The 12,039-nt window shown below is 43.8% G+C and overlaps 1 protein-coding gene across 10 annotated transcripts in view; it reads left to right on the top strand.

Annotated features, from left to right (window-relative positions):
* RARB (retinoic acid receptor beta) overlaps positions 1-12,039 on the top strand; it is a 321,663-nt gene that overhangs the window by 308,112 nt on the left and 1,512 nt on the right. For all 10 annotated transcript variants that reach the window (XM_040073930.2, XM_040073967.2, XM_040073947.2 and 7 more), the window contains 3 exons: positions 41-217; positions 7,508-7,712; positions 8,989-9,147. In XM_040073930.2, the coding sequence (XP_039929864.1) occupies positions 41-217; positions 7,508-7,712; positions 8,989-9,147 (541 nt within the window). The remainder of the gene's footprint in view (positions 1-40; positions 218-7,507; positions 7,713-8,988; positions 9,148-12,039) is intronic.

The raw sequence follows: 12,039 nt of genomic DNA, 5'->3' as shown, positions 1-12,039 counted from the left end.
GACGTTGTTGATTTATGGTGCCTTCTGTCTGTCTTTCTAGAACTCCAGCGCAGATCATCGGGTTCGACTGGACCTTGGGCTTTGGGACAAATTCAGTGAACTTGCAACGAAGTGCATTATTAAAATAGTGGAATTTGCAAAGCGATTGCCAGGCTTTACAAGTTTGACCATTGCAGACCAAATAACTCTACTCAAAGCAGCCTGCCTGGATATACTGGTATGTATTTTTAACATCATTGTTCTCCTACTAATGCATTTTCTATTCTTCTTTTTACTGCAATTGACAGGAAGAGGGGGGTGAAATATGGCCCTGACCTTATTGTTTTAAAATTGAACTTACTGGCTAGTCTGGTGAGGTCAGAAGATGACTCCAGCACACCTACAGAGGTGTGTTTTGGGGGATGAGCATACTTCTCAAAAGAAGTCCTTACTCTTTGTGGGTTTCAGTAAACAGGGCTCATTTTGGTATTGTGGCATGTGTAACTTTGGAAAGTTTTCTTTACTGTTAACACTGAAGAGAGACCTGTTTCTCCTTCCTTCCTCCTTCATCCATCCTCCTCCCTCTGCATAGTCCTGTGCATAAAGGATACCTGGAAATACATAGTCCACTGTATAACGGTTTAGGAACGTGCTGTACCTGTGGTCATGATGGAATTTAAGGAACAAGACACAAGTCTTCAGATTTAGAGTTTTTTAGGTTTCAGAGGGGAAGCTGGGGTGTTTGGAGCCTGTCAGATGCAAGCCTCTGGCACCCATATCTCCCTGCTTTCTCCAGTACTGCCGGTATCTGTGGAAGTGGCTGATCTAATGGACTCAGTACAGATTTTAGTTAAATGTAATTTAATTTTAAATAGGCAAACATACAACCTGCAGGAGGGAACTGTGCAGGTGGGCTGGGAGTTTTTCTCCAGACCTTGCTTTGCCACTAAGTCAAGGCAAGCTGTCTTCCCTCCCTGTGTCTCTGGTTGTTTCTGTCACGCTGACCTTCAGAGGAGCCCTTGGGGAATCTCAGCATTTCTTTATCGAGACCTTAGAGGTCTTCAGGCTTTTAGTGGCAAATATGCTTCGTGTTATTGGTTGTAGCAATAACTTGCAGTAAAACAGTATTTTCAATGTAAACATATTTTAAATGTTTCATTCTGAGCACAAACCTTCAGGTACTCATTGAGCCAAGCATGGCCAGTGTAGAAGGGCATTGTAGGATGCTACTGTAGATAATATTTTTTGTCGTGACGCAGGAGTTTAAACTAGGGAAGCTGAAGTTGAAGTAATTAATCTCAGAATTTCTAAAAGTGCATTGCTTCAAACAGGATCATGTTGGTGAGGATGTTAACTGCTGTGACCTTTTCCTCTTGTTTTGTCAAAAGCTGTTTGGAAGAATCGCATCAAGAGGACATTGATGAAGGAGGAAGAGGGGTAGGAGAGGGGAAGGGGTATCATTCTTTAGCCTATAGAAAAAGGGAAGGTTGAGGTTGCCCTGCCGTGCTTGAGAGTCACCTCTTGTTGTTCCCTTAATCCAGGCACTCATTCAGACTCAGCCATCTCATTGTTACTGAGGGTGTCCCTCCGTGGGGCAGGGCCATTCGTTACCGATTGCACGCCTGTCATCACCAGCTCTGTCCTGATCAGATTCTGTTAAGTTCCCCTTACACGAGAGGCAGATGGTGATCAAAAAACTGCAGCGTTGCCTCGAGTGTGTTCTGCCAGCAGTAGGGGATGGGAACTGCTTTGTGCTGTGCTGCTGTAACTCGTAACAAAAATAGTTAATACCGAAACTACACAAAAAAGGTGGGGAGGAGCCAGGATATGGCAAGAATCTGCACATCCAAACTCTTTACCCCTAAAACTTCAGCCCTTAAGCTGCCACCCTGTTTGTTTGTGCCGTGCCCTGGCTCCATAGCTGCTGGATAACAAATACCCTGATTCTGTAATCCTGCGAGCTCCTGGTGATCTTTGTTAGGGTGGGCAGTGGGAGCTTGCCCTGGGAATGTGCACAGCCTCTGTTGCACAGGGTCCCTGCAGCAGCTTTTGTCACCCATTGCCAACACTGGCTCAAAAATTGAGGGGACCCTTTTTGATAGGGGTTTTATCTGAAATGCCTTGATAATGGCACTTTGATCAAAGTAATTAAATAAAAGCCTAGTTGCCAGATTAGAAAAAGAGAATGAAGCAGGTGGTAAATGGTGACTTTATTTCTACTAATTAATGGATAGAAAAGTTGATTCTTTAATACGATTCACACTTTTTCTTTGTGGCCATTGGCAACCTTCAAGCTCTAATTATAAGCTTTATTGAGGCCTGTCATTTCAGATCACCTGCTCACTCTGGTTTTTATTTTTCACAAAGCCAGAGAAGGTAACACATCCAAGTGAGCAGGGCACAGGAGCCCACAGCTGGGAGGAGCTGAGTTTTTTCCAAACCCAGGAACAGATACAGCATGGCAAATAGTCCTAACTTTCCTGTGTGACATTTGCACAAACTTTATGTGACTATTTTATGTGCTGCTTAAAAAGAAAATGGGATAATTACCGTGACACGGTAATGCGTGGTGTGCGCGCCACCTGTGAAACGCTGTATCCATTAAACCCGCATCACCTGCACATAATCGGAATTGCAGTGCCGCTCTCTATCTTTATTTAAGATGAACATCAGTACTGGAGCAGTTTTAATAGCACGTATTCTCCTCCATCTCCAACAAGGCAGTTGTCCTAGTTATGAGTGTTTCAAACGTTTTGTTGTGCCTTGAGATGCAGAGTTGCCCTGTTGTCTCTCCTGCTGCACCAAGCACCCAGTGGCTGCTGTGTGAGCTCTGCTGAGCAGGGCCATGAGCCTCAGCAGTGTGCCCTCATGATCCTGCTGCTCTGCCATGCCCTGGACATGTTCCCAGAGCCGCAGCACGCGGGAGGAGCAGAGTGGGGCTCCCAGGTAGGGTGGCCAGGCTTCCCTGCCAGCAGGACCCCGGCTTCACTGCCTGCCTGCCCTTCAGCACCAGCTGTGGAGAGTCTTAAGCATTTATAGACCCTGCCAAGGTCTCTGCTCAACTGGTTCCTGTGGCTGTGGATGCTTAAGCCCCTCTTAAACAGGCTGATAAAGGAAATGGTGCCAGGAGCTCAGTAAACTCCAATGGGTACGGGCCAAAGAATTGTTTTATATACAAACAAACACTAACTCTGGAAGGGAAAAAACATCTAGTTTCCTGAGGCAGCTCGAGGCACCAGCTGAGGATTGTGGAATTTATATCTTGTCTGGAGCCAAAAGTTTTAGGGATAATTATTACTAAAATTCAGTCAATAACTCTTGTAAAAGTGAGTGCTTCTGTCTGCTGGTACACTGGCCCAGCAGCAGCCTTGCTGAGCTCTGGCAAGACAAGTGTGGAAAGAATCCAAAGCCCAGTCTGTCTTAAATCCAGTGGATAAAAACCTGAGAAGTCCTTGAATGCTAATCCTTAATGATGTAATTTTTGCTTTCTCTTGTAAGCCCCTGTGCGTTAATGCCAGGCAGGAATTTGTGCGTGCAGAGCACCCTGTGCTGACGGGGTTTGGCAGCGCCGTGGGCATCATTGCTTCAGAGTCACCTGCCTGGCTTTCTCCTCTCAAGGAACTGTCCCAGCCAGCTGAGGCAGATAGTGTCTAACAACAGGATTTCTTAAAAAATAGGCCCAGCTTGCCCTGCCTAATCTGTTGGAAATGACTAACAATTCTGGGGGAGCAACAATGTTATAAACGCAGCTTTCTGGCTGACTTTGGTTTTGTGCTTCTGGTAGGGTTTTTGCTTTGCACTTTATGACGGGCTCATAAGAATTCCTAATGCTTTTATGTATAAATACTCCTTAAAACAAAAGGCCCCTTTAATAATGAGGGAAAAAAACGTATTTATGGCTGCAAGTGGCATTTAAGAGCAGGGTGACAAGTAAAGTACTTGGCTTGGTTGCAAAATCTAAACAACGCTGAGGACATTTGGAGTTCAGTTTAAAATGGAGAAAGATACCATGATTTCTTATTTTGAAGTGCTGATGTTTCCCATATGTTCTTCAGTGAATATGAGGTTGAAATCAGCTTTACTTTGACACTGGAAATTTGCCCAAGAACAGTTTAGCAACAATCAGCAATATCCATGGCGTTTCACAGATCTTGATGAAGGACAGAAATTAAAAAGAAAGAAAAAAATAGAAAAAAGAAAAGAAAAATAAAAACACCATTTCAAATGATCTGTCTTGGAGTTTAATAACAGCGTGTTGTGGGATAATGTCAAAGGAATGCAGAGGAAACCTGAGACCTGATTGCTGCAGTCAAGCTAAGTGCATTGCTGAAAACACATAGTTGATCTTCAGCTGTGCCAGTGCGCAGCGGAGCCGCTGCAGGCTCCTCCAGCTGATGGCTGCTGCAGCACCTGGGGTACAAAGGCCTGCAGGCTGCCTTTAACAAAAACCTGTCCTACTTGCTGCCTAAGCCTGGAAGTAGCTAAATCCTTCTTCACGTTTTAATTATAAATTCTGCAGGCCCCCTGCAGGTCTCTTTCTGTGCATGCACACAGGGGCTGGCTTGAAGCTGAATAACCTCACCCCAAATTTGTTCCCGATGAGGATCCAAGCCTGGAAGTTCTTCCTCTGGTTAGCCCCGGGGGTCTCTTGCTGAGCACTCCTAGCATGCACCCCCAAACACAGCAGGGCTTGAGGCACCGGGGAACAAGCACAGGGAGCTTTGTTGTGAGGCAGCCAGCAGCCTGGGGTATGGTGGCAGGTGTGTGTGTGTTCAGCCTCGGGACTGAACACACACACACCTTGGGGAAGATCACTCCAGGGCACCCCAGTCCCTCTGGGCAGGGATCTCAGTGGCAGCCAGTGCCCAGGCCTAGCCTCTGAGGGAGGATCTGGCAGATCCATATCTGCCAGCCCTGCTTGGGCAGCTGCCAGGGAAGCTGCCATGGCATTGCCCAATTAAGCTCCCAGTCGTGCTCTGCTCATTTGTTGGGAAGGGAATCCTGAGGCTGTGGATGGAGGAGCTCTCCTTGCTAAGGCTTTCCAGTTGAAATAGCACTGGAGTCAAAGGGGCTGCCTTTCTCCCTGGCCGAGCTAAGGGAAAAGCAGTACCAGGTAAGAAGTTCGGAGCCTTGTTCCTTCCAAAGTCAGATACCTGATCTTCTTCAGCCATGCACCTTTATTGGAAGGCAGCTACTGTCTGTGCAGGCCTCAGGTGGGGAGAGCTGCACTCCAGTTCCTCTTGCATTCCATCAGGGAAGTGAACTAAGCAGCTCTTGGGTGTCACAAGTAGATATGTAGCTTTCGAAACTTTGTTTTCTTGAATGCCAGATATTCTTCATGTTTCTTCTCCTTTCTATACAGTCTTTTAATGATTTAAAAGAGCAAGCCTCTGAACTTCAGGGGAGAGCACGGCCAGTGGTTACTGGCAGTTCCAAGATGCTGCCCATTACTGACAGGTTGCTGTGCTTTATAATGTTAATTTTTTGTAATGATCCTGAACAATACCTAAAACCTAGCAACCAGCAGCCTTTTAAAATGTATTATGGGGAATTTGTAGTCACTGAGGAATTAGTGTGCTGTGTGTTTGTATTTGTGCCTCTCTTAGTCATTGATTTAAGTAATTTCAAGAACTTTAATTTGGGGGTAAGGCAATGATGTCAAACATGCCTGTCCAACCACACAGTTTCAGTGCTTTAGTGTATACCCAGAATGTGAGAGAAGATTATTGCTGAGATAGAAAATAGTTGAAGATCCATCTGCAGAAATACACCCTGTTCTCTTACCAAGGAACTGAAGAGGAGAAATAAAAGCTTCCCTATAGATGTCTTGCAGACCGTGTTCTCCTCATTCTCCTCCCTGCTTGTTTGGAGCAGTGCTCCAGGCAGGGATGAAGGTGGGAGAACCAGGCCCAGACTGGTCAGCTGCCATGTGCTGGGACCTCTGACTCGGAGCCTCAGCAGCTATAGGAGTAATTAAATTCTCCCAATGTGCTCTTACATTCATGGAAATCTTTTTTGTTGTATCTTTAAAACCAAGTAGGATGGGAAGTAAATACAGTCAAACCCTGAAAAAACACAGCTGTAGTCTTAGTTCAGCTAATCAGCCTGGCTTCAGCAGGGTTTTAGTTCAGTTTAGTTTAGGCATAAGCCCTCTCCCACCTCTGATTATTTTAAACATTAAGCATTGATACATGTAACAGAAATAGTCAACATGGTGGACGTCTCTTTTATTTGGTCCTTAAGGCCATGTTCATTAATTGCAGCTGTGCAAATGATCATGTGCCACAGAGAGTCTATCATGGGACACATCCTGGGTGTGCTCCAAGAGGTGTTCACGCACACGCTCCCTCTCTGGCCGTGCTGCCACCTCCGCTGTGACAGCGCTCTTAACGCTGCCCTTACCCCAGAGGCATTTACTAACAAAATGCAGAGCGTCCTCGGTGTTTTATTCATGTGTTTTGCAATCCTCTGTGTCCAGTTAGAGGTGTGAATCCCCATCCTCCATCCTCCCCTCGAAGGCTCTTTCATCTGGGGTCAGCACTGGGTGGCTGTCGGCAGAGAGGTGAACTCGCCAAAGCCGACGCTGCCTGGGCGTGCACAGGAATGGGCGGCACTGTCAGCAGCTTTGCACCAGGCAGGCAGGGTCTGCCGCCGCTGGGGCCCCGCAGGGGGAAGCGCCAGAGCCCGCAGCAAGGCTGGGAGCCAACAGGCTGGTGAGGAGGTTTGGTGTTTCAGCACACAGGATCTCCATTAAAGAAGGAAAGCTGGGCCGACTCCTCAGACCACTGGCCAGGCTGCCAGTAGTCTTGTGTGCTGCCGTTTGGAGGTGCAAAGTTTGGTATTCCATAGGTGCGAACTCCCAGGCTGGCAAAGCGAGCAGTGCTCCAAGGAGACCCTACCTGCAGCTGCTGGGGAGATGGAGGACTTTGTCCCCATAGCAGTGTTTGCCTGTCTGTTCTCGCAGAAGAGGAGAAGGCAACCCAAAATTCTGTCTCTTCAGCAGCTCACAGCTGTCCACACTCACTCCTGCAAGGCTCTGCAGACCAACATTGCCCTTGTCAAAGACACAACCCAGGGAAGTGCTGCCGTGCAAAAGTGATGCCCAAAATCAGCGAGGTGTGCCTTTGATCGAAGAGGTGAGATGCTTCCAGGGTCTTGTTGGATCAGATCAGTCACATTTTATAGTTAGGTGCAGGTGGCAGACTAATGAAAGACCTGTTTTTGTGGATATGGCAGTAATGTTGGTGACCTGAGTGGTGAGAGTTGCTCCAAAGCTTTGATTATTTCATAACTAGGGGGAAATTTCTGTTCTTAGGTTTGTGTTACAAGGAATACTCAGAGTCAACAGGGTATATTTATTTTTGTACCTGAAAGTTTCTGTGCTGCTAGAACTGCACAAACTGGAGTTTGCTTCCAGATTGTTCTGACGTGGCCAAGTACTGAAGTTCCACGGAGTCATTCGCTGCACCAAGAAAATGCAACAAATTGAATAAATTCTTCAGATTCCATTTTTCTTTTTTTTCCACAGATCCTTAGAATTTGCACAAGATACACACCCGAACAAGACACCATGACCTTTTCAGATGGCCTTACCCTAAACCGAACTCAGATGCACAACGCCGGATTTGGCCCGCTGACTGATCTCGTGTTCACATTTGCCAACCAGCTCCTGCCTTTGGAAATGGATGATACAGAAACAGGTCTCCTTAGTGCCATCTGCCTAATCTGTGGAGGTATCGTACAGCATGAACTCTAATGTATTTCTAAAGGACAGACACGATAATGTCTTCATTTATTGCTTTGCTTTCCTTCACTTAAATCTATATTTATTTGTAACATTAATATATGTATTATATAAGCTACTTAATGCCAAAGGTTTGTTTTCCAATGGTGATAGTTTCTGGTTTTATTATTGATAATTTGAAATAACCTCACTGGAATCATTCTGTCGAGCAACCAGTCCTATTGTTTGCCTGACAAAGGGCATTGAGATTCCTCACAGAACGCCTGGAGTTGGAAGGGACCTCTGGAGATCAGGTTCTGCTGTGTTTTTGCTAAGCAGTGTATGGGTGCCTGCATGAATGAGCTTTCTTACAGCAAGATGCCCAATTACACAGCTTTTACTCACAGATATTATTGTGTGCATCTGCATTGGTTTCAGGCACATGGGACGATTGGTGATAACTTTCTTTAGCAAAAAAATGTGTTATACTTCCAAACTGGGGCTGAAGGGAACTCAAAAGGGTGATTGTCAATTAAAATCATAGGCTTAAAATACAAAAAGCGAAGTCTCAGAGAATTTCCAAAATCATCTGTAAATTTCTGTAGGTTTAATCACTTGGTCTCTTCCTTGGCAAAATCTGGATTAGCAATAGAAACATACCTTGTTTATCAAACTGGATGCTACCAGTGAGCGTTTAAAACACAACAGTCAGTCTTTGTTGGCAGTGGCCCTTTAGTACAAAATCATTCCGATTTTATGTGTCTCTAACCCTAAGACTTTAAAAGCATTGATGGGCTCCTAGATGTCACTGGAATGCCTGGCGTGTCCTGGCGCAGAGGGGTGGCATTTGTTGTCACTCAAGCCAGCACTGCCATCTGCTGATTCCTGATGGTAACTCACTTGGCTGTGGTAGTGGTAACAAAAAATAGCTGTAACCTCCATGTACATGGGTAGCTTATCAGTGACACATATAAAATTAATTCCCAAATGGTGTTTGCAGCAAGGTGTTTTCCCCTTGGAGAGGGAGGCACAAGAGCAAACCGGTAATTCTTGACCACCCACATGACAAACCTTTCCAGTCACCAAGGGAAAAAAATTAATCCAAGTTTCAGAAAGCTGCTGTTTATCCTCTTCTATGGAACGCTCACTACAGAGTGTGCATTGTTTAGCAGAGAACGAAATTCATGGTGTTCTAATCAAGAACACGGAGGAGATTCTGCATTTTGGAGCTTATTTAAAAAAATAAATATTTAAAATCATATGAGTGATATGATACTTTTCTACAGATCGCCAGGACCTTGAAGAACCAATGAAAGTGGATAAGCTTCAGGAACCCTTGCTTGAAGCGCTGAAAATTTATATCCGAAAGAGACGACCCAACAAGCCTCATATGTTCCCAAAGATCTTAATGAAAATCACGGATCTTCGTAGCATCAGTGCAAAAGGTACAGTTTCTCCTGCTAACAGCAGGAGTGGCAGAGTTGCATTTCAGAGGAACTGGCCTGGACACCTGGGTTGTTATTTTTTTAAGACATCTAAGAAAGGTCCTTGTGACTATATTCTTCCCAACTTCTTCACGTAATTCCTGCCTTGAAATTGAAATTGGTTTTGCTTTAAACATGCATGGTGCTCTATTCTCCATGCAGCTGATAGTGAAAAAGATGTTGTAGGTGCAAGTGGCTTAGCAAATCATTAGCATGAAGTCTTTGTTAGTCGTTTTAGGACAAGATAAAACCTTTGTTAATGTTTACAAGGGGGTTCAGATAAACATGTGCTTTGTATCACCAATGGCTTTTGAAAAACAGTCTGGTTACAGATTGCAGAAAACACTAGTGCAACCAAAATTCCCCTAAACTGTGGTTGGAGGTATTGGAGATTTTAAAATAATTTGATCCAGCATTTTGGAGATTCAGCCCCTCTAATTCAAACTAACCATACCTAAACGCAGATCAATTTTAACGGTCTTTTATGCAGTCTTGTATGTGCTGGATTGATCCTGTGCAATTCATAGTCTAAGCAGTGTCACACATTCTCTATAGCACAGGCACAGCTGAATGCTTTCATTTGATCAGAGCAGGTTCTCTGATGTACCAGTCTGAAAATAGTCTAAAGTGCAACAATTCTTATTCTTACAGTGGCTGATGCAGTTCCACCTTCTTACTCTTCTTACTCAGCAACAGATTTGGTACCCTTGATAGATAAGCAGGCACACGAGCTTGTGTGTACAGGTACTGGTGTAGGTTGGATCTGTGCTTTTAGGAACATTGCTGACTTAATTTGACATAGTTTGGGGAAAGACTCGGGGAAAATACCCCAGTAGTTAATTCACTCAACTAATACCTTTGTTTTAAATTTAAACCTTAAATGCTTCACTTCAAACAATATAAATCCAAATTAAAAGATTAAATTATAGCTATCTTTGTAAAAAGAAGTGAGCAATTTAATTGGATTGATTAGAACCAAAAGAAGTAACTTGGAAGGGAAACACCAGAGCTGGAAGCAAAAGAATCCTAAAAAGCAACCACTTACCAGGTAATCTAAAGCTTGCAGTTTACCCTCAAGTAAAACAAGCTCCATCCAACTGAATCTATAAAATAAACTTGGAGCAGCATTGAGCTATAAAAGCATTTAGGGGAGCCCTTTTGTTCCACTGTTTGCACTTGTGGGAAATCCATTTGCACTTCCCTCCTTCTTTACCAGAGCCTTCTGCTCCTCAAGAACACAGCTCCTCTTATTCAATTCACGAGAAAGGCTTCTTTCCATTCCGACATAAGTATTTAACTTCAATTATATCATTAATGTTTCACAGTAGAACTAAATCATACCAAAGGATGGTGATGTTCTGGAGGGGTGGGGATGTCTTGAGTTTCATTTGAGAAGATGTACATTAGACGATAATGACTTTGGCTGGTACCTGATCTCTGAAAGCAAACACCAAAGAAAGCGTGACTCTGAAACACTGAGTGTCTCCTTTGGCATTAGAGGTATTGTGACTAAAGGGTGAAGTGTTTGTGGGACTGAAGCAAGACAGTTCTGAGTTCTTCTCATCTTCGGAGTTCTCTTATCCCCTGATTAAATTGGAAGTTTGCAAAACCTGAAAAATTTCTCAGGCTCTGTACTGAATGACCACACAAACACTTCACTGAACCAGACATTACAGTGGAAAGCAGGTGTTTTAACATGGCCAAATTGAGTTCATCAGCACAGTTCTGACAACAGCTGGGTTTCAGAGAAGCTCTCATCATCATTCTGTATTAATATTTCTCCCATTAGTTATTTAAGAGACTTTTAAATCAGCATTCACTTGGACAGTCAATCATTGCCTTTGTAGGTAATTTTTTTGATGCTCCTCATGTAAGACATAAACACTTAAATGCTCCCTTCCAGCCTGGAGTGAGTGGTGCTTTCTCCAGCATGTCCACTGCAGCAGCATGGATAAGCAGAGCCCTTCCAAAGGATCACTCTTCTGGAATGGTTCTTCAATAGCCAAACTATTTTCTCTGGTTTTTTGGGTTTGTTTTTTGGGGGTTTGGTGGGGTTTTTTGAGGGTGTTGTGTTTTTGGGTTTTTTTTTGTTTTTTTTTTTTTTTGTTTTTTTTTTTTTTTTTTTTTTTTTTTTTTTTTTTTTTGTTGTTGTTGTTGTTGTTGTTATTATTGTTCTTCTTGTTTAAAAAACACAGGTTCCTCTTCCACTGGACTCCAATTTTAGGATGATCAGGAGTCCTGACCAACAGGAATGCTGTGGTTTATGGCTATAAATTGCTTGATGCAATTCTCTCAGCACTGCCTGCCCAGTGTCTGGCAGGGCCTTGGCAGCTGTGTCCATGCTGTGCTCTGTCCCTGCCTGCTGCCCACACACCAAGACTTTGTGTTGGGATTTTTTTTCCTCCCTAAACCAGTTGTTGTCGGCTCCCAGTCTGAGTGGTCAGGGTCGATGCAGTAATTTTGTTGAATTCTGACTTAGATCACTGCCGTTTTCTTGCAGGATTCACCTCACCTACTTAACATAGACAGAATTTTTGTCATTCTTTGCAGATCCAGTACAGAATAAAGACTAAATATTATTCCAGTTTATAAAGACATCTACATGATCATAGCCTAATTTAATTTTTCAGTATAGTTTAATGCTATTTTGGGTCCTTCTTTAAAAACAGGCAGCTCATCCAATTTACCTGTATTGAAATATCAGTTGCTATGTCATAGGTTTGAATTATTAATTGGTTAAGGAGCACTCACCTAAGTCCTTCTTCTTGAACTGCATGAAGCAGTTCACTCACACACCTTTGTGTGCAAGAAGTCTAGAAGGAGACACCAAATCTATTAATAAAATACACCCTG

This window comes from Hirundo rustica, chromosome 1, assembly GCF_015227805.2.
Source record: "Hirundo rustica isolate bHirRus1 chromosome 1, bHirRus1.pri.v3, whole genome shotgun sequence".
In the NCBI taxonomy this organism is placed as follows: Eukaryota; Metazoa; Chordata; class Aves; order Passeriformes; family Hirundinidae; genus Hirundo; species Hirundo rustica.
The sequence above is the reverse complement of the archived record's forward strand: the minus strand, read 5'-3'. Positions and strand labels throughout refer to the sequence as shown.